Here is a 23,154-nt window from a genome sequence, read left to right as displayed (position 1 = left end):
GTACAGTCAGCACTGATAGCCCAGTAGTTATGCCTGATTCACATGGGGCTACAGCGTTAGTGCTTGACGAAGGGGCTGACGTGATAGTCATAGCAGTGTCAGCCAATGAAACTAGTCCGCAATTGGCTACTGTCTGAGCTGGGGTATTTGCATAAAGCGATCTGATTGGCTGATGCTTCTGTTGGCGTTTGAAAAGTTGAGAAATTCTAAACTTCTGCAGTGAGCAACACCACTGAGGTGGTGGCAACGGTTTCACAATGCGGTTTGGTAATGCTTGATGTCACTCATTGAAACTGACGCCCCAGGTGAATGGGGTGTTAGTGTGCCAACATATAACATGACAGTACTCCAGGCGTCCCGAGTTCGAGTCCCAGCTCATGGACCTTTCCCCATCTCAAAAAAACAGCAATGTGTGCACATCAGAGATCCTAAAAGGCAGGTGCTTGAGCAAAACAAACACAGTGGAAAAAGTAAAATCGACACACTGCCACTTAAGCTCTCCCAAAAAAAATTTGTTACAACGTTTTGACCTACATGGTTTTCTCAGGTAATTTTTTTTAAAGAGCTAAAGTGGCAGTGTGCCGATTTTCTTTTTACCTTTCCCCATCCCCCCAGCTCTCTCCCCCACATAATTTCTTGTCATTCTACTGGCGAAACAAATAAAGGCAAAACTAACAAAATATAAAAAATGAAATAAAACACGGTAAAGAAAACAATTTGGATAAAGGGGAAGTCAAACGACAAACAAAAACTCCTGAAACTCCATGACCTGCTAAATAAATAAAGCCAAAAAGCCTGGAATAGACCTTTTTTTAAATTCCATGGCATTCCAGAAATCCCATGACTCGTGGGAACCCCTGTGTAATCCTTAATGTAGATTCAATCCAGTGTGGAAGTAGCAGGATGATGGCTATTTGGCAAATGTTTTCCCTCTATTCACCTGCAGTGTCTTGTCTTCAATGTAAGCGCGCTCTTATGTGATGACTCATCTCGCTGACCTGTCAATCAAGCCTCCTCAGGCCACATTATTATTGACTTCCTCATCAAGTAAGTCCGACATCTTTCACTTCTGATCTCTCTCTGCACCTCCTCCTACGAGCTCTGACCACGACTGACACCGGCGAAGGTGCTTATTTAACTTACACCGATAAAACAAACGGGAAGGGCTTCAGAAAAGTTTCCTCGAGCGATTAAAGAATAGGAGAAGCGTTCCCTTTTAAGCAGAGATGCGTGTCTGGCTCTGCATCACAACGGTCAAATGATAAGCCATGAAAACAAGGAAGCCCTGCTGTATCTGGTCAAACTTCACAGCTGATGTATCAAACACACATATATTCACGCTAACACACACTGCTAAAATTACATAACGTCTCCGTTAAACTGCACTTTTGATTTACATCTTAAATTTGACAGAAAGGCCTGAATCCTTGCTGTTTTGTATGTGGCTCAGGGAAACATCCAGAGGAGCGGCTCTGGAGCAGCGGCTAACAGTATTGACAGCTCCTTGGTACCGCTTACGTGAACCACCACCTGCGAACCACATAAACATACCAGTAGCTGAAACAAACAGCGGTTACCTTGAGAAAGGAGCGCGGCGGGTTTCACTTTCTTGTCAAATCCCTGGCTGTCAGACTGAGCGAAAAAAAATCCCCTCCTGCCGCCCGAAGTGTCTCCAGTCGACGGGCCTTGGCCTTCACTTCCGCTTTGAGGGACGAACTTCCGTGATCCGCCTTCTTCCGACGAGGGAGGGCTTTGGATTTGACATACGTGATGGCGGCCAATAAAAGGGCGATTAGGCCGTTACCCATTCATAAACCATAATATGTATGCTTGCAACTACAATTTCAATTCTATTATATGTTAATAGTAAGTCCATGTGTATTTTTGTAACCCACTTTAGTCGTATTTAGATTGGCTACAACCTCTGTCTGTCCATTTCAACATGCAAATATTATATCCTTGCTGAACTTTTTATTTATTAACAATAATTGAACAGTAACAGAAAGATATTGATACTTTTAGAATTACACAAAAGGCTGAGATAACAATCAATTTACATACATTCACAATCTTTCTATCCTCATTAATAATAATAATACATTTCTCTTGTAAAATCACTTGAAGTTTCAATGAGATAGTTGTATAATTCGGGCTGGACGCTTGGCCATTTCGTCTTATCCAATATTCGTACTAATGGACCTGTTCCTTATCCAATATCCGTACTAATGGACCTGTCAGACGAACGCCACTCACTTTAACGTTATTTTGCTGAATGACTATCCCTGGGTGACAAACTGTTATATTATGCTGAAAGCATTATGTAAATAATATATAAAGCCGAATATGTAATCAATATAACTTATTTCTAAGACAACAACTAACTCTGTACCGCATGTCATTCCCTCAGACTGTAAAACCCAAAAAGTTAAGGTAACTCAAACCATTTGAGGAAACCGATTGCAACAAACCATTTAAGTTCAAAAACTAATGCTAATGAGTACTGTGAACTTAATCCATTTGAGTAAATGAAGCAATTTGAGCACAGTAAAACCCAATAAAAGAAGAAAATTCAAAGCAATTGAGTACTGTAAAACTCAATAAGTTAAGTCAACTCAAACCGTTTGAGAAAACTGATTGCTACAAATCATTTGAGTTTAAAAACTAATCTATATGAGTACTGTGAATTTACTCCAGTTAAAATGAAGTAATGAGGTATTTAATTAACTAATTGCCTTCAACTCTGAGTTCAAAACTCTTTTCACATGAGTAGAATTATCTTTCAGTAAAGTTTGAGTAAACTTCACTCATTTCATTTGATAAAGTTGACTGTTGGGTTTTGTGTATTATTAAAATTCTATATTCATAAATGTAAATCTTTCTAAATTCCCCCAAGACAAGTGGTGTTTAAAAAAGAATTTGTGATATATTTGAACACATTAAGAGAGATGAAAAGCCAAAAAACAAGAAACTTATATTCATCATTAGAAGATTTTGGTTTCATATTTTGAGAACTTTAACTCCCCTGCTACATATTTTTCTTTATCATTTATTTTTTGTTAATTTTGTCATTTTATTTGTTTATATAAACGAATTACCAGTTTGTAAACATTCATGCACATCGAGGTTGCTGAAAAAAAACAGGAGCGCTAGCATTTACAGTGCACTGTAAAACCAATAAGTTAAGGTAACTCAAACTGTTTGAGGAAACCGATTGCGACAAACCATTTAAGTTCAAAAACTAATCCTAATGAGTACTGTGAACTTAATCCATTTGAGTAAATGAAGCAATTTGAGCACAGTAAAACCCAATAAAAGAAGAGAACTCAAACCAACTGAGTACTGTAAAACCCAATGAGTTAAGGCAACTCAAACCATTTAAGGAAACCGATTGCCACAAACCATTTGAGTTAAAAAAACTGATCTATATGAGTACTGTGAACTTACTCCATTTAAGTTGAAGTAATGAGGTATTTAATTTACTCATTACCTTCAACACTGAGTTTAAAATTCTTTTCAAATGAGTTGAATTAACTTTGTCAATTTTGAGATAACTACACATTTTATTTGATAAAGTTGACTGTTGGGTTTTACAGTGTAGTTCAGCATGCGCACATTAAAATGTTCATTATTAAAATTCTTTGTTGTGCGAGCATACTTTTGTAATAAAGCCATTTCAAATGCTGTAATAACCAGCAATCACCAAGCTGGGGCGCTAGAGGCTAATTAAATCTTTAATGCGTCGTTTCAAACAGCTGAGTGCACGGTTTCTGTCAGGTAAAGTCACCGTTGTTTTCACTCGAAGAGATCCAATAGTTGTTTAGTAAAATTTTTGAAACAAAAATGTGCTTAGTAATTGTAAAATATATTTCTACAAAACATCTTGTACAGGGAGTATTGCTGTGTTACACTTTAAACGGATAGATAGGATACTTATTAACCTTTACGAGTTTAGTGCTGACAAAAATAGGACATAAAAAAAAATGTATATATATATATATATATATATATATATATATATATATATATATATATATATATACATATAAAATACATAAATAAAATAAATAAATAAATTATATATGTATATATATATATATATATATATATATATACATATATATATATATATATATATATATATATATATATATATATATATATACACAATATATAATGCTTATTCCAAAATATTTCCCTTTACTAGTATTTTATTGGATTTTTTGTTTTAACTGTTATATACTATAATTTGTTTCCGAGACAGAAATCCGAGCTACATCTGAAACAGATTTCCGAGCTACTTCAGCTGAATTCTCTCGATGTGAAGGAGCAGCAGCTCTATTCTGAGCTCCTCCCGGGTGACAGAGCTCCTGACCCTATCTTTAAGGGTGCCCCCCTGTCACCCTGTGAAGGAAACTCATTTCAGCCGCTTGTATCTAAGATCTTGTCCTTTCGATCTTGACCCAAAGCTTATGACCATAGAGTAGGAACAAAGATTGATGGGTAAATCGAGAGCTTTGCCTTTTGGCTCAGCTCCTTCTTTACCACAATGGATACAACGACGGCATTACTGCTACCGCTGCACTGATCCACCTGTCAATCTCACGTTCCATCCTTCCCTCACTCGTGAACAAAATCCCAAGATACATGAACTCCTCCACCTGGGGTAAGGACTTTTCTCCAACCTGAAGATGGCAAGCCACCTTTTTCCGGTGGAGCACCATGGCCTCGGACTTGGAGGTGCTGATTCTCATCCTAGCCGCGTCACACTTAGCAGCAAACCACCCCAGTGCATGATGAAGGTCCATGTTCGGTGAAGCCAACAGAACAACATCGTCTGCGAATAACTTCTGAATATTTATCAGTTTCTTTAGAATCTGAAGAAAACTGAAACCCATATACCACTTCCGCAGTGGGGTAAAATGTAAAGCTGTAACCGCTCACTTTTATAGTGAAACAAATATCATGGAAGTCAATTGTCACCGGTTTTCATCTTTCTTTAAAACATGTTGTTTACATGTTGTTTTTTAGAGTAAAATGAATTTAATTATTCATAAAAAGGCTTGGCTATTCGATCATCAATAACCATTGTTCCGTTCCCACTTGTTTAATTCTGTCAGATCAGATCAGATTGTTTTTGCAGTGTGTAATGCTACAAACCTGCTAATTATACCGCCCAGTGGTGTATGTGGAACAATCACGAGCAGGATCATTAAAGTTGTGCGTAGGTGGCGAGAACAACACATATGCTGCCATATTCCCAACAACTGCTTCATGCCATTAATAACCGTGCTACATTTCCCTCAGAAACAGCAACTGTTATTATTTGGGAATTGTTACACATCCAATATACTGTACAATTGAATGAAACGTTAATATAATTCTGCAAAACATTCCTTTGAACCATATTCTGAATCTGACCAATCAAAAAAAAAAAAAAAAAATGCTGGTTTGTTATTGGGTTAAATATGGAAAAAAACGCAACGCTGAGATGATGTTTTTCAATTAAATTAAAATGTCACTTTATTAAAAGATGGGTTTGTCCATATTTTACCCAATACATTGGGTTGCCCAGCCTTTTTTTTCACATCAGCCAATGTTCCATATCTCAACATAAATTTAATTTAGGTCCATTTAATGTTGACATGACCCAGCAGACACACAACGGCATGAGACATTAAAATTAGGTTAGATTTAGGTCACCAGTTTCTAAGGACAATCTTATTTTGACATCCACATGAAAGATGTTGATATTTCGTAGATTTTAGGTTTTGTTGGTAAGTGACCAAAATCCAACGTTGAGCCAACATCTTAAACCAATGTTATATTGACGTCAAATGCTGACATTTATTCATCAGGGATGGCAACCAAAATCCAACATCTGATAGATGTACAGTAGTAACGTCCACACAACGTCAAGCTGTAACATCATTAGATGTTGATATTTAGTTGATTTTATGTTGTGTTGGAAAATAACTGAAATGCAACATCTGTCTGACGTTGGACATTAACATCGGCCTGACGTTGGGTTCTGATGCCAACCCAATTTTTATTTCCAAACAAAATGCAACGTCCCAATCTGATGTCATATTGAAGTCCTGTGCCTGCTGCGGAGGTTCAACTGCTAATTATTACAACCACTCTCAAACAATGCTGGGTTGTAATAACCCAATGTTGGGTCAATTATGGACAAATCCAATGCTGTATAGACAAATCCAATGAATTTGGAAATATTTCCATCTTTGATCCAAAATTAGGCTACAACAGCCCAGCATTTATTGTGTATTTTATTACAAAGCCACTTGTTTTTGAAGTATTTCAGTAGGCATGTCAGCTACTTAGGCTGCTTTCACACCTGTGGTTCGATTCATTTTGTCCGGACCAAGGGCAACAAATGATACTTTGTAGCATTTTTTGCAGTTTTTGGCTCCTTTTCACACCACACTGATTGCTTTGGTTCGAACCAGTTGAAAAGAACCAAAATGCAGTCATGTGACAAAATCCACATCACTCCCTGATCATAGTATATTATATAGTTTGTGTACATCACTTTAGACAAACCTCTTCAAGGAGGTTTCGGTAGCTGTTTTGGTCGGCTTTTGGTACACACTCGAGAGCGATTGTTACATTCACACCTGTCCAAACGAACAGCACCAAGAGGGAAAACAAACTCTAGTGCGATTTAATCAAACTAAATAAGGCAAGTGTGAAAACACCCCTATTTAGTTTAGTTGAATTGCACTAGAGTGTATTAAAACATTGTTTTCCAGCCGCAGCTGGGTTTCATTCTCGAAATGTATAGTTTCTCTAAAGTGATGTATACAAACTACATAGTACAGTATATGATAACCAGGGATACAATCAGCCAGCGCAGTCAGCCCTCCATAGTAAAAAAACGACATTTTGTATCTGCCAGTTTTTTTACTTGCAGGAGTTCCATTGGCATTTTCCTGCAGGTTAATTCTGACAAATCATTTGTTGCCCTTGTTCCGGACTAAATGAACCGAACCACAGATTAAAAAGCACCCTAAGGCAGGTGTGAAAACAACCTTATACTAACAAAAAATAAAATTTACTTACAATTTTGTCATCCTCAATTTGCAAGTTCTTTCTTCTGTTGATCAAAAAAATTAATATTTTAAGGCATGTTAGTAACTAGGCAGCCATATAATATAGAAAATACCATAAAACTCAATTGTTTTACTAGCAAAACTTTTCAAAATATGTATTTTTTTGCTCAATTAAAGAAACTCGCACTCAAATAGCACACTTGTCTATACTTAAAAATAAATAAATAAGCAAATTACACATTCAATAAACAAATGATAACCCCTAAAAACACATACCTCCCACTCTGGCCCAAATATAGGCCTGTATAGTTCATTACCCTATATCATTTATTAACCATATCATCTAGCGTTCCAGCTACAGTACACTTCAAACAAAAGACGTCCAGATTTACAGATATAGAAATAGCTCTCCGTTCTGAAATGTTGACATGAGGCCTGGGGAGGAGCTGAGAGATAACAGGTTGTTAGTAAGATTATCCCACCAGCGAGCAGCATGTGTGGGTCGCCTCCTGCGGCTAATGATGTGTCTGGAGCCCTGATGTACTGTAGACCGAAAGAGAGAAGATGGTGGGCGGCTAAAGAAACATCTCTGCGGAGAAGATCTGCGCAACACAGATCCGCCTGTATGTGAGGTTATAGGCATATTCCGATGCTGCAGTCGTTAACTGGCATGTTTACATAATCTACATTCCTACTTCTAAAGCATAGTTTTATTGTTGTGATGTTGTGTGGGGGTGTGTGGTTTTGGGAGGTGCATTAAGAGACTTGACTTTTGAAAACATTTGTCAGTTGTACAGGGATTCTTGTTTCCTCATAATGATGAATACATTTGAATCTGAATAATAAACAGTTACTAGGCTGATTCTGGATTATTTCTATGGATAAGTTTAACCCAATATAGTTTCAAAGTAGTAGTTTGGTTCACGAATGATTCATTTACATAGTTGTGTCAGTTATTTTGAAGTATATATGTTTATGAACAGTTGATGGTAACCATTGACTTCCATAGTATGGGGAAAATACTATGGAAGTCAATGGTGAGCATCAACTGGAACTGGATGTCAGTTGTGACCATCTGAATAATAAAACGTCACTAGACCGAATCTGGACCATTTCTGTGGACAAGTAAACCAATATAGTTTAGAAGGAGTAGTTTGGTTCACGAATGAATCATTCATATAATTGGATCAGTTATTTTGAATTATATCGCTTTCCAAACAGCTGATGGTCACCATTGACTTCAATGGTATGGGGGAAGAATACTATGGAAGTCAATGGTGAGCATCAACTGGAAGTGGACATCAGGTGTGACTAATAGACAGATTCTGGACCATTTCTATTGACAAGTATAAACCAATTGAGTTTTAAAGGAGTAGTTCGGTTCACGAATGATGCATTTACAAAGTTGTGTCAGTTATTTTGAAATATATAAGTATCCGAACAGTTGATGGTCGCCATTGACTTCAATAGTATAGGAAAAAAACAATGGAAGTCAATGGTGAGCCTCAACTGCAAGTAGACGCCAGTTGTGACCGTCTGAATAATAAATTGTTACTAGACCAATTCTAGACTATTTCTATGGACAAAGATAAACCAATTGAGTTTTAAAGGAATAGTTTGGTTCACAAATTATTCATTCAATTAATAGTGTCAATTATTTTGAAATACATATGGATCTGAAGAGTTGATGGTTACCATTGACTTCAATAGTATGGTGAAAACACAATGGAAGTCAATGGTGAGCATCAAGTGGAAGTGGACATCAGTTGTGATCATCTGAACAATAAAATGTTACTACACCGATTCTGGACCATTTCTATGGACAAGTATAAAGCAATTGAGTTTTGAAGGAGTAGTTTGATTCATTCATATAATTGGGTCAGTTATTTTGATATATATTACTATCCGAACAGCTGATGGTCACCATTGACTTCAATAGTATGAGGAAAAATAATGGAAGTCAATGGTGAGAATAAACTGGAAGTGGACATTAGTTGTGATATCTGACTAATAGACAGACTCTGGACCATTTCAATTGACAAGTATAAATCAATATAGTTTTGAAGGAGTAGTTTGGTTCAGGAATGATTCATTCATATAATTGTGTCAATTATTTTCAAATATATAATTCCACAGTATAGGAAAAAATACTATGGAAGTCAATGGTGAGCATCAACTGAAAGTGGACGCCAGTTGTGACCGTCTGAATAATAAAACGTTACTACACCGATTCTGGACCATTTCTATGGACAAGTATAAACCAATTGAGTTTTGGAGTAGTTTGGTTCACAAATGATTCATTCATATAATTGTGTTATTTTGAAAAATATTGGTATTCGAACAGCTGACTTCAATAGAACGGGAGTCAATTGTAACCTATCATTCTGGAAGCGAATTACTCCAGAAAAGGCAATTTTGTGCAAATGTACCAACAGAGTCAATATTAGTCGAAGCTCTGTAGTGTATTTGTTTTTTTATAAACATAAAAATCAACCAGACTGACACACCATAGAGATGAATTTGTTTTATATCTCTCTCTCTGTATATATAAGAGACACCAGCCTGGTTTCTCATGTAATGATCAATCAAATCTACTGCGATTAAATGAGCAGTGGATGGAAGGCAAATTTATGGTTTATTCTCTGAAGAGGGCATTTTCAAAAGTCAAATTATTTGTATTTATTTATTTATTTATTTTTACAATCGCAAGGCATTTCATTTAGGAAGAAGCAGCAGCTGAGAGAAAAGGAAATGGAAGATTTATTAAACAATGCAGGCAAGAAAGAAGCCTATAAAAGACATTCTTAGAGGAAGAATAAACCAGTATTCTTTCACCCAAAATTTTTCTGACAATGAAAAAAAAAGATGCTCAGCAACAAAAATATATTTAAACAGCTCTGCACATGCTAATATAAATATTCTGAGTGTTAAACACTTAAAAACATATGTCTTTCTAAATCGAAAACTCTTCCATTATACTGAATATTTTGATAGTTTACTGTATACAAAATAAGTTATTTGAAAGAATGCTGGTAAACAAACAGTTCTGGTTATCACTGACATTCATCGTGTGAAAAAAACTACTTTACATATTCTTTTATGTAAGAAAGTTCGACATACTGTACATGCAACAGAACTGACATTTTTGGTTGGACTTGCCATTTAACTCATTTGAAAATGTCAGAGAAGTAAAAAAAAAAACAATCCTGTAGGTTAATCTGGACGTTTCACAAGCTGAAAGAGTCTTAAAATGAGCCTCTGAAAGAGAGTCAGTGTGATAACAGCCTGGAAATTCTGGCTCTTCATCATCTATGACTCAGTCTCGAGGGACACCATCTTAAAACCAACCAAACCTACACTTGTGAAACTGCCAATGTAAAAATGACGCCATGTGGAGTTAAAAAAATTTGACATAAGTTAAATAAAACCAACGAGTGGAAACAGATTTAACCTAAGTACAATTAAGCATGACACGTACAGACCTTAAAGTTCGACTTTAATCCAAAAAAATGAGGCGTTTTTGAAACAACAGGCACGGTTCTGCACGATTTCGTGGATATCTAGCATAACCCACATACACCCACAATGCATTGCATTTGACTCAAAGAGTTAGTTCACCCAAAAATGGACATTTCCTCAGTATTTACTTATCCTCAAGTGGTTCCAAACCTTTACGAGTTCCTTTCTTCTGTTGAACCCAAGCTGAAGAAGAACTGAAGAAAGCTGAAACCACTGACTTCTAAAGTAGGAAAAACAAATACAATGGAAGTCAATGGAGACACACCCAAAAATGATGTTGTTTGTTTGTTTGTTCAAACTACTCATTTAAAATGAGCTGAAACAACAAAATTCTTGTTTTTTGGGGGGACAACTTGATTGTTTTGTGTTCAATCTACTTAAATTTGTAATTTATTACGTTAACTTAATTCTTTCAGGTTGCCCCAACACAAACCGATTGTGCGGAACCCAGCATTTTTAACAGAGCAGGATTCCAACATTTTCCAAAATATCATCTTTTGTGTTTAACAATAGAACAAAACTCATAAAAATTTGAAGCAATAAGTATATGGGTCATTTTGGGTGAACTATCCCTATAAAAGGGGGCATTATTATCCATGCAGGTGACAAAGAGTATGTTAAAATACTCTTTTAAAGAGATCCTACTGAGCGACAGTGTGTTGCTCCTCAGCAGGCGCTGGATTATCTTCAGTGGATCCCATAATGGGTTCAAGCATGTGAACCGGACTTGATCCCACCAGGTCGTTCTGTCTCTGGCCTGTAGGAAAATGTAGCAAGCTGGAACTACAAATCCCAGAATGCATAATCGAACTGACCGATATGAGAGGCTGAGGCGGACCGGTTGGCGTAACCGATAAATGGATGGGTGTAGGTGTTGCCCTGGGGTGCATTTCAGAGATCATCTGAACGTTAAGAGACCCATGCGATTGACTTTGGATGTTATGAGTGCACGTAGACAATGCACTACTGGGAGCGACTGCACTTCTAATCTGAGGAACCAAACCACTGGATGGGAAAGATGATGTCAAGGCCGCGTGAGGAGGACGGTGTCCTAGATAAGGAGAGTTTGGTGTGGTGTTAGAAGTCTGATATGGGCTTGCTTGATTCTCCACACCCAACGTTGCAACTCTTTCCTGGTCGGGGCAGCATGGGAAATATGTTGAGTGAGGGATTTGGGCTTGATTGAGCAGCTCTATGTCACCTTCCTGTCCTAGGATGGAGCCTCTTTCCTGCGGATGGCTCCCGCTGCAAACACATGAGTGTCTGGGTGCGAAAGAGTCTCTGCGGGAAGGCTCCGGCTGAAGGCAAGGACCTGAAGGCATGCTGTAGGACAGCCTAGATGGCCAGTCGGTGGTTGAGGAGGCCACACTGGTGCAGTTGGACGATGTGTGACATGTGAAGGGAGTGAAAGAGGAAGGGAAGTGTGGTTGGGTCACGTGCGCGTGCAGGAACTGCATCATTTCGTGAAGCTCCTTGGTCAGCGAGGTCACTTCCTGATTTAGGTGGTTCATCTGGAAGAGAATCAAAGGTCAAAAGTTGATGTGGCAATAGGGTATATGCAGAAGACTTTTAATTTTCAGTAACCTGGTTCAAGTGTTTCCAGTGACCCAGCCTGATCTCATGAGGAAACCTAACATTTTTATGATTTGTCAGTTTAGTGGCTAATTCGTACAATCTCAGATGTGTATGACTTCTAGATGTGGCACCAAAATCCACCCCTAAACCTAAATATTATTCACTCTCACACAAACACACACACACACACACAGTCATGCGCTGCAGCTTATGCGTGCGTCTGAGCTCCAGTCAGTGAGTGCTTTGAGCACAAAACCCCAGAGAGCAGTGCACGTCAGACAGTTTATCGAGGATGTACCGCTGGATCGCGTCTTACTATAGTTATAGTAATTAATCTTGTCTCTATCTAACGACTCTTCAGTCTTTTGAATCTATCAGGTAACGCGTCACAGCGTCAGTACACTGCTTCAATCTTTCGCTTTCACGCTTGTAGTTAGTATTTTAAGTGAAAACCTCAGATACTGTTGATTGGTTCCTGTTGGTTGTGCACGTTGGTTGCTTTTGTCGACAGCATTATAACGACACAGATCACTCTGCCTATTTATGCCAGAGTCCTGCAGAAAAATTGATTGACAGGTGGTAATTTGTGTGTAACTTATCTTTATTTATTTAGGATTTGGTTATAGGTAAAACAATGACTATGCAGGTCAGATAGTTGAAACGGTAGGCTACAAATAATTAATTGTTTATGAATGAAATAATTATTCATAAATAATTAATTCATCTGCGTTTACAATGACGATACCAGCGTCCATCGCGATGTCGACCAATTCGGCATCGTACGATGTCTAATGTGAAACATCTCCCAACTCTAATGTGCCTGGTGAGCATGAATGGTCACATATCAACCATTTTTAGTTGTGTTGTGTCGATGGAGACCATTTTTCTGAAATACTGTAAAAACACTAAGCGAGGCGCATTAGAATTCACACTAGTCTAAACATGCCTATCAAAACAATGTTTCGAGGAGATGGACAAAACAAACGGAAAATTGTCTATTACTGCTAAATTAGGTAAGGATCTTAATGTCAAATGTTTGCTAACATTAAATGGAGGACTTCAGAAGTATTTATGAAGTAATAATAAATAACACAGTTCATGACTCCTTTAGAAACTATATATATATATTTTAATTATAGTTTGTGTATCTTGATACCTCAGTATTGAGTTGACGGAGGCTCTGTCTGACCTCCTCGGTCTCAAGGAGAAGGTTTGCTCCGACCTGAAATGGGTCTAAAAGAACCAAAACAATTAAAAAACATGTTCCAGCAAGAGACATATCATATACATCAGCTCCACTGTGATCTGACAGTTATTCTCATATATTACTACTCATTATTTTATTATATTACTGGCTAAAAAGACTAAATTTGCTGAAATAATTAGTTGTTTTGCAGATTGCAAATAATAATTTGTGCAAATGTAGTTGTGTAATTAGAGTCAGTGACAGTAAGAGCACAATTAATGGCTTAAATATGCATAATGATGAGTGTATTCAGCCATAGAAATACAACAAAACACTGACAACAATCCAAAATAACTTGCAGACACTGAAAAACCTGACAAAACAACAGTTAATTAAATAAAGGCAGTTCTGAACTAGATTAAAACAAACCTTTAAAAATTACTTATTAAGACTTAACAAGGTTTTAAAAGTCACATGAAGTGCTTTGACTTGTGCATTTTTTATTTGATGCTTGACGTAATCTCAACCGAAACAGAAAGAGAGGGCGGGACATATAGTAGCGCCTCCCCTTTTTAAAAAAACAGCCAATAGTGATTTGTTTTTAACACAGCTCTGCCAGTGAGAGTGATTGAGCTCAAGCGCATCAAATGAAAAGCAAATGAGAAGGGGGCGGGGCATGTCAGATACTAGAGAGCATTTGATTGGTCAAGATTTGACGAGAATCAGTAGTATAAGAAACAATCTTGGCTCCATATAAGCAGAAGTGACCAACTGGAAGCTTTGAAATGTTTTTATATCTTCTAAACGTACATTTTGTCACTGTTTTGGAGCACACTAGCTTATAGACATCCTTAAAACCAACACACTGATACTAACATCTAAAAAACTTTATTTTCATTTCACGTTTAAATACTCTGGCAGACAACGAGGGTGCTTGGTTTGCATCAAAATGTTTGAGAAGCAGTGAACGAAACCACAAAACACTCATCTACTGTAACAAAAAGAGAGAACAAAACTCACTTTTGACCTCCGTGTTAGGAGATACACTGTGCTCAACATTGAAGTGAAAGGCATGTTCATTATCTTCAATGCCATCGACCACCCTACAGGATAAACACAAGGACATTAGTGCATCAATAACCAACTTAATCAGCTTTCAGTATCAACAATACTTTTATATGATGGTTTCCTCTTGCTAGAGGTCGTTCCATGGCAAATACAGCGTTGTGGTGTGTTTCTTCAGTTAAGAAAACATCCAAAATAAACTTGTAAGTGTTGCTATTGTTCCAATGGCGTTTGTAAATTTCAATTACATTACATTTTCCCCCGCCATAAATCTCAAACAGTTGAAGTCAAAATGATTAGTCCAAAATTGTTTTTCTTTTTCAGATATTTCCCAAATTATGTTTAACAGAGCAAGGAATTTTTCACAGTATTTCCTATTATCCTTTTTCTTTTGGAGAAAGTCTTATTTGTTTTATTTCGGCTAGAATGAAAGCAGTTTTTAATTGTTTTGAAACATTTTAAGGCTAGTTTTATTAGCCCCCTTAAGCAATAATTGTTCGATTGTTTACAGAACAAACTTGCTATGACTTGCCTAATTACCATAACTTACCCTAAATTAACCTACAGTAGTTACGCCTTTAAATTGCACTTTTAGCTGAATACTAGTATCTAATACAATATTATTTACTGTCATCATGACAAAGATAAAAGAAATCAGTTATTAGAAATGAGTTATTAAAACTATAATGTTTAGAAATGTTTAAAAAAAAAAATTCCTTCCATTAAATAGAAATTGGTTACAAAACATACATACAGGGGGCCAATAATTCTGGAGGTCTGATAATTCTGACTTCAACTGTACGTAAAATATCACCAATGTTGTGCATTGAGAGTTGAGTATATGATTATGATCATAAGGGTTCTACCAAACAAACTGTTTAGACCAATGATTAAAGACAATATCATCTGTTTGTACAAAAATTGCCCTTCGAGCAACCAGAATGGAACCTCTTGTGTTTCTTCTGTATAGTTCCCTTGCTGCAAGAACATTAACTCTTTGAACATGAATCTTCCCGGGTATGAAAATGTACCCCATATACATTTCTGGAGAGCACCAAATACGAGGTATGTTTGTTTTTTTCAGTTTTTGTTTTCGCGAATCCACTAAAGGCCGCTGTGTACGCTTTTTCAGATCATAAACTTCTTTCATGAGTGCCATTCGTGCCTGCTGTTCTCGCGTAAATCTACCAGAGGCCGCTGTTGACTGACTGACTGACTGACTGATCGACTGACCCACCCTTCTCCTTCCCTAAACCCAACCGATAGTGTTTTCAAAAGCAAGCCAGAAAAGAAAAGCCATCGCGGGAGCCTGATTTTTACCACATTTTCAGATTTTACCACATTTTCACCCTGTTACTTGTTTATTTAATTTTTTGGCTTTTGTTTTTGTCTTACATGCTTTCTGGAACTGTTCTTTCCCGGACTTGAACCCTGTCATCACAGTCAACTCAGCTCAGCACATACTGACAAAGTATGTGGTGAGCCACAGAACAAACTGGTAACAGCAGGAAAGCCGTCCACATGGAGGTAAGCAGTCAGCTGGTAAGCGCAAAAAGGAACAGCGTTATACTACCCCATAGCGTTCGTTTTAAAGGTGAAATGTACCTCTGGCTACATAATTCGCAATCTCCAGAAATATATATAGGCCTTCGTTTTCAGAATGAGCCTGTTGTTGTTTTGTGTTTAACAGAAGAAAGAAATTCATAAACGTTTAGAACCACTTGACTGTAAACAAATGATGAGGAAATTTTCATTTTTTGGGGTGAACTATCCCTTTAAAGCAAAGCTATAATAATACTAAATTCCAGCACAGCTCACCGAGGGCTCAGGTCCAGGGGGCTGACACAATTGAGAGTGGGAATAAGCAGTTTGGCTGGTCTGTTGCAGGAGATCTTGTCTGTTTTTGGGACAGGAGCTGCAGCCGTCGTCTGCTCCTCGTGGAGTGGTATTTGAGGACTCTGCATGCGAGAGCTCTGGACAGGCGATCTGCAGAAACGGAGCATGTTGTGGTGCCGAAACTCCTCTCCTAACATGGCACTCAGATTGGGCTGAGACGAAGGGCAGCTGAAGCCAGAGAGCAGGGGTCTCCTGCCCAGATCCTGCCCAGCCTCATCCTCTTGCTCTGTCTCCACGATAAATGGCAGCTTGCACTCGTCAAATCGTTCCTATTAGTGATAGAAAAAAAAACTAATTAAAGGCCACTGCCTGCTATGTTAGGCAAGGCAAGACAAGGCAAATTTAGTTATATAGCACATTTTATACAGAATGGTAATTCAAAGTGCTTTACATAAACAGGAATAAAAGAAACAAGTATAAGAAAATAAAAACAAAGAATAAAAATGATTAAAAACAGATTAATATGTATAAAAAAACATGTTTTAATGGAATGAAAAAGAAAAGAAAGACATAGTAGTGCGATCTGTCAGACGAAGCACAGTGCTCATTCAGTAAAGGCACAGCTAAACAGATGTGTTTTAAGTCTTGATTTGAATGTGCCGAATGTTGGAGCACATCTGATCATTTCTGGAAGCTGATACCAGCAGTAGCTGATGGCCGATTCACTCTGCTTTGACTGAACTTTTAAAATTTCTAACTTACTTAGGCCATTTAGTGATTTAGAGACAAATAATAATAATTTAAAATCTTTTCTGAATGTAATTGGGAGCCACAGTAAGGACAGGTTGTGATGTGCTCTGATTTTCTGGATCAGCTGCAACTGTCTTTTGGGAAGGCCAGTGAGGAGTCCATTACAGTAATCTAAGCTGCTGCTGATAAAAGCATGAACAAGTTTCTCTAAGTCCTCACTGGAAACAAAGCATCTAATTCTTGCAATGTTTTTGAGATAATAGCATGCTTTGACATGACTACTGAAATAATTATGTTAATACTTTTTGATTATATTACCAGTGCAGTATCTATTTGAATGGGATTAGCCATAATCACAATCTTTAAATCTTTATAAATAGTTTTTTTGTGTTTTTTTTTTTTTTGGTCGAGCACAGAGAATGTATGTGCCCTCTGAATACTGGACTGTCGAAACAGGAGTCGTAGATGATATCAGTAATACTAATACTTTTTTCAACACATTTCTTAACTCATCTCTAATAACTGATTTATTTTATCTTTGCCCTGATGACAGTAAATAATATTTGACTAGATATTCTTCAAGACACTAGTATACAGCTTACAGTAACATTTAAAGCATTAACTAGGTTAATTAGGTTACCTAGGCAGGTTAGGGTAATTAGGCAAGTTAATGTATAATGATGGTTTGTTCTGTAGACAGTCGGAAAAATTTAGCTTAAAGGGGCTAATAATTTTGACCTTAAAATGGTTCATAAAAAATGTAAAAAATTATTCTAGCCGAAATAAAACAAATAAGACTTTCTCCAGAAGAAAAAATATTATCAGACATACTGTGAAAAATTCCTTGCTCTGTTAAACAGCATTTGGGAAATATTTAACAAAGGATTCAAAGGGTGGCTAATAATTCTGACTTCAACTGTGAATATGTATATATATATATATATATATATATATATATATATATATATATATATATATATATATATATATATATATATATATATATACTGTTAAAATAGTTTTTATGCTGTTAGATAAATTCTCTGCCAAATAAATACATTTCGAAACTTCTATTTATCAAAAATCCTGAATAATACATCATAGTTTGTACCAAAAAAAGACGCATATTATAATGTTTTTATATATGACTAAACGGGGAATGTGTTCATGTTTTCCTGAGTTTCTCTGAGTGTGTGTGTTTTTAAAGTTTGCACATATTCATTGCACTGATTCATTTATTTGAACTGTACATACCCACTGCACATGGACATTTGTAATTATGTTTATCTGTCTGCACACTTCTGTTTTTAATAGTATCCTGTACATATATTCATTTATTGTAAATCTGTTCATAGCTAATACAACCTGTATATAATGTTGATAGTACATCCATCTGTAAATATTACCATAATTTCTCTATAACTGCACTTTATAACTTATACCTGTATCCTGCACTTGCTGCTATTGCACTGCTGGCTAGACCTAAACTGCATTTCGTTGCCTTGTACTTGTACATGTGTAATGACAATAAAGTTGAATCTAATCTAAAAAAAAATAAAAAATCTAATGTGTATATGTGTGTGTACCTTGTATGTGTTACATTGTAGTGTCTAAATGTCTCCATAAGTATAGCAATACCAGTAAATTTTGGTTCCCATGAGCAAAACAGCTCATGAATTACACAGACTGAAGTATTTTGAAAATGTAAATGCAGATTGCTTCTGTGAGGGTTTGGTTTGTGGGTAGGGGAAAGTATATACAGTCTGTACAGTATCATCCATAGAGGCGACCTAGACGCGACATCAATTCCCCCCACCCCTGTTTTCACTTCGCGAACCGGTCACTTCCTTTTTCTCTTTCGGGTTGAGGGCGGTGTGATCGTAGTTTACCTAGAGAGCCAGTTCAGCTTGCTCCGGCCCAGATTACATCAGTAAGTCCTCATAAGGATAGCTGTACAAGTATGTGTGTGTGTGTTCTGATCATTAGACAGCTGGCACAGCAAAGAGACACCGGGTCAGTGCCACAAACTGATTGCTAATTCATCTGATTCACACACAGCCAGATGAGCTGCTCTGATGTTCACACACACAGACACACACACACGCGTTCAGAGTGACACTAATAATTGGGATCTTACATAACGTGGCCTTTTGATTTGTACCGGTATGGCTGTGCATGTGTGCAAGTATGTGAATCACAAGGTTAAAAAGAATGAAATAAAAACACTAAATTACAGACACCGCTCTGAAAGTGTGTGTCGAATCAGTTTGTTACCTGTGGGAGTCGAGTTGAGCGGGAGAATCTGGCCTGGCCCTGTTGAGAAATGAAAATCCTGAGTACCGTAATGACTCAAGCTCAGACTGAACACAAAACACACACACTGCCACCATACAACACACAAGTATATATACTCAGGTATATTTAAGGATATATTGAATATGTATGTAAAAATGATTTATTATTACATACATAATATTATATACATTATTGAATCAATCAGAAGCACTAAAGATTCCAAGTGTTACTTAAATCTGTAAATGATGTGAATAATGCCTGCTATTTACTTCTCTGAGGTTGTAGGTGAGGTTGTGGTGAATGTCCTCATTGAAGCGGCTGCCGTATTCAGGGTAAAGCTCCAGAACCTCCTGCAGCGCTCGAACACTGATGTACTGTAAGTCACAGTAGGTCAGAGCCTTCACATCCGCATTAGCTTTGATCACCTGATCCTTCCCAGGCAGATCCGCACCAACCAGGTCTCCTTTACCTGGATAAACCACACAAAGACTTCAGTATGTGTGAGTCAAGCTGTTATTTGATTAAACAGAACACATGCAGAACTGCTGAGTGGGCTTAACAAACCACCTGCTGAAAATACACTCTTTCATCTTTAACACTTTAACCAACACTTGCACCAGTTTTTTTTGCACATTTGTACCAAACACATTTTTACAACTACTCCATATATCTAAAAAACAAACGTCCCCCTCGTTACTCTCGCACTTAATTCTCTGAGCACAAACAGTTCCTTTGTATAATTAGCACTTCTTGTGTGTATTGCCTCTTGTTGAATTGCTGAATGCCTCCGCAACTGTAAGTCGATTTGGACAAAAGCAACTGCTACAGTGTAAATATAATGTAAAGGTAAAACTGAGCTTATCTATTTCATTAATTATCATTACTTTACTCATTTGAAAATAGCTGGTATTAGGTTTAACTGAGTAGAAATCTTGATGTGATATCTAGATTGTTGGATATATTTGGACTAGTGGAAGTTGGTTGTTACTAGATGAGGAAAACATCTGTATTTAGATGTTTGTGTGGGTGTCTGTGTCCAAAACTATTTTTAGTTTAGCCTTTAAAACTTGACAAAAATATTGCCTTGGCAACTGGATCTATATTTTTTTCCTACTGTGCCTTCTGTCCAAAATCTAATATGTTCAAACTGACAGAACACTTTACAATAAATAGCATTCATTAGTATAATTAAATAATTAATCATTATTATTATTTGCAATTGTAAAGGGATTTTAAAGGATAGTTCACACAAAATATTTACTCTCCCTTCTTATCAAAAAACCTTTTAGGTAAAGCTCTAGGCTAACTTTTAACCTCAGATTTCATTCTAGGTTAGTTTTTAACACCAGATAGTGCTCTAGGTTAGTTTTTAACAGCAGATGGCGCTCTAGGCTAGTGCGTAACAGCAGATGTCACTCTAGGCTAGTTTTTAACAGCAGACAGCACTCTAGGCTAGTTCTTAACAGCAGTTTTCGCTCTAGGCTAGTTCTTAACAGCAGACGGCGCTCTAGGCTAGTTTTTAACAGCAGACTCTACTCTAGGCTAGTTTTTAAACAGCAAATGGCGCTCTAGGCTAGTTTTTAACAGCAGATGGCGCGCTAGGCTAGTTTTTTTTTACAGCAAATGGTGCTCTAGGCTAGTTTTTAACAGCAGATGGCGCTCTAGGCTAGTTCTTAACAGCAGATGACGCTCTAGGCTAGTTCTTAACAGCAGTTTTTGCTCTAGGTTAGTTTTTAACAGCAGATGGCGCTCTAGGCTAGTTCTTAACAGCAGTTTTTGCTGTAGGTTAGTTTTTAACAGCAGATGACGCTCTAGGCTAGTTCTTAACAGCAGTTTTCGCTCTAGGTTAGTTTTTAACAGCAGATGACGCTCTAGGCTAGTTCTTAACAGCAGTTTTCGCTCTAGGTTAGTTTTTAACAGCAGATGGCGCTCTAGGCTTTTTTTTTACAGCAAATGGTGCTCTAGGCTAGTTTTTAACAGCAGATGACGCTCTAGGCTAGTTTATAACAGCAGGTTTCACTCTAGGCTAGTTTTTAACAGCAGATGGCGCTCTAGGCTTTTTTTTTACAGCAAATGGTGCTCTAGGCTAGTTTTTAACAGCAGATAGTGCTCTAGGCTAGTTTTAACAGAAGATTTCACTCTATGTTAGTTTTTAACAGCAGATGGTGCTCTATGCTAGTTCTTAACAACAGTTTTCATTCTAGGCTAGTTCTTAACAGCTGATGGTGCTCTAGGCTAGCTTTTAACAGCAGATGACGCTCTGGGCTAGTTCTTAACAGCAGTTTTCGCCCTAGGTTAGTTTTTAACAGCAGTTGGCGCTCTAGGCTATTCTTTTTTTTACAGCAAATGGTGCTCTAGGCTAGTTTTTATCAGCAGATGGTGTTCTAGGCTAGTTTTTTAACAGCAGATTTTACTCTAGGCTTGTGTTTATTAGCAGATGAAAATTTCTCTAAATGCTATCCATCGATTTGTCACAGCCTTATTATATATGTCATAGCAGGGTGTAGATAATAAAAATAACTTTACTTTCTAAAAAATGAGTTGTTTTTTTCTTCTTCTGTGTAACATACCCAGTATGGCCAGCACCATGCCGTCCTTAAGAACCTCTAATGACCCCGAGCAGACAAAGTGTTGGGCATGCAGAGCATCCCCGTGCCGTATAAGGTATTCTCCAGGAGCGCAGAAGGAGGTTTTAATGTGCAGAGAGAGTGAACGCAGGCACCCTCTACTGGCAGAGGAGAAGAGTGGCAGCTGCAGAATGTCTTTATTCAGGTGCATGGCGATGTCTGCCCGCAGCTCGTCAGGGAAGTCATGCAAAAGCTAAAGGGACAGGTAAAGCACACAGAAATTACCCACAATGCCACAGGCTGACCTAAAGGCATCATTTAGAGTAAAAAAGAGATGAGGTAAGTGTGTGATAGTCATATAGTTTCAGTCAAATACTAGATAAGGTATTCCCTATGGAGCTTGATCAGTCTCAAAAATAATACATTTACAAAATAAAATTCATATATGCACAGCACAATTCACATTGACAAATTTACATCAAGTTTTTTTTAACATAATTCATAAATACAACACACAATTTGTGAATTCTCAAGTAAAAATCATAATATTTTCATCAAATTAAATTGATTTGTGTATTTACGAATCGTGTTTTGAACTTACAAATTAAATTTGTGTATTTACGAATCGTGTTTTGAACTTACGAATTGGATTTGTGTATTTATGAATCGTGTTTTGAACTTACGAACTGGATTTGTGTTTTTTGAATTGTGTTTTGAACCGACAAACTGGATTATGTAAATGTGACTTGTGTTGTGGATGTATGAATTATATTTTGTGAATGTATTATTGTTAAGACTGATCTGGCTCTATAATCCCCTCATTCAATATGATTTTAACAAGACGCAATGCTAGCAAAGTACAGTAGCTTCTATCTGTAGAGCATGAGACATCCTGTCAAACGTCTCAAGTGTTTTGTTTTTCAATCACTGAATAAATTAGAAGCATGATGGGTGAAAGTGTAAATGAGCTAGGACAAACTTGGCATATGTTATTTTTTGTTATATATAAACAGTACTGAAGTTAGTAACTAAAAGTAACATTTATTGTAGCATGCTTTAACTTTGCCTTAATATTATTTTGCGTCCAATAATTTACAAACAAAAAAGTATTTACATACCTTTCTAAATGGTCATTTAATATAGGCCTATAAAATAATATTATTAATAATAATAATAATAATAATAATTATTATTATTATTATCATCATCATCATTATTATTATTATTATTATTATGAAAAAAATTACTGTCAAAATGAGTCGTTTTTAGTAAATCAGTTTGTCATTTAACAATA

General features: G+C 36.9%; 2 protein-coding genes across 2 annotated transcripts in view; both read right to left on the bottom strand.

Moving 5' to 3' along the window:
• rab5c (RAB5C, member RAS oncogene family) overlaps nucleotides 1–1,704 on the bottom strand; it is a 42,782-nt gene extending 41,078 nt beyond the window's left edge. The window contains exon 1 of the mRNA XM_056453254.1: nucleotides 1,578–1,704. The gene's annotated coding sequence lies outside the window, so the exon portion shown is untranslated. The remainder of the gene's footprint in view (nucleotides 1–1,577) is intronic.
• Nucleotides 1,705–10,464: 8,760 nt separating this feature from the next.
• kcnh4a (potassium voltage-gated channel, subfamily H (eag-related), member 4a) overlaps nucleotides 10,465–23,154 on the bottom strand; it is a 56,383-nt gene continuing 43,693 nt past the window's right edge. The window contains exons 10-16 of the mRNA XM_056450442.1: nucleotides 21,864–22,113; nucleotides 19,563–19,762; nucleotides 19,273–19,311; nucleotides 16,231–16,577; nucleotides 14,368–14,450; nucleotides 13,318–13,394; nucleotides 10,465–12,097 (exon numbers count right to left, since the gene is read on the bottom strand). Of these exons, the coding sequence (XP_056306417.1) occupies nucleotides 11,228–12,097; nucleotides 13,318–13,394; nucleotides 14,368–14,450; nucleotides 16,231–16,577; nucleotides 19,273–19,311; nucleotides 19,563–19,762; nucleotides 21,864–22,113 (1,866 nt within the window). The 3' untranslated portion in view covers nucleotides 10,465–11,227. The remainder of the gene's footprint in view (nucleotides 12,098–13,317; nucleotides 13,395–14,367; nucleotides 14,451–16,230; nucleotides 16,578–19,272; nucleotides 19,312–19,562; nucleotides 19,763–21,863; nucleotides 22,114–23,154) is intronic.

The sequence above is a fragment of the Danio aesculapii genome, chromosome 3, assembly GCF_903798145.1.
Source record: "Danio aesculapii chromosome 3, fDanAes4.1, whole genome shotgun sequence".
NCBI classification, from domain to species: Eukaryota; Metazoa; Chordata; class Actinopteri; order Cypriniformes; family Danionidae; genus Danio; species Danio aesculapii.
The sequence above is the reverse complement of the archived record's forward strand: the minus strand, read 5'-3'. Positions and strand labels throughout refer to the sequence as shown.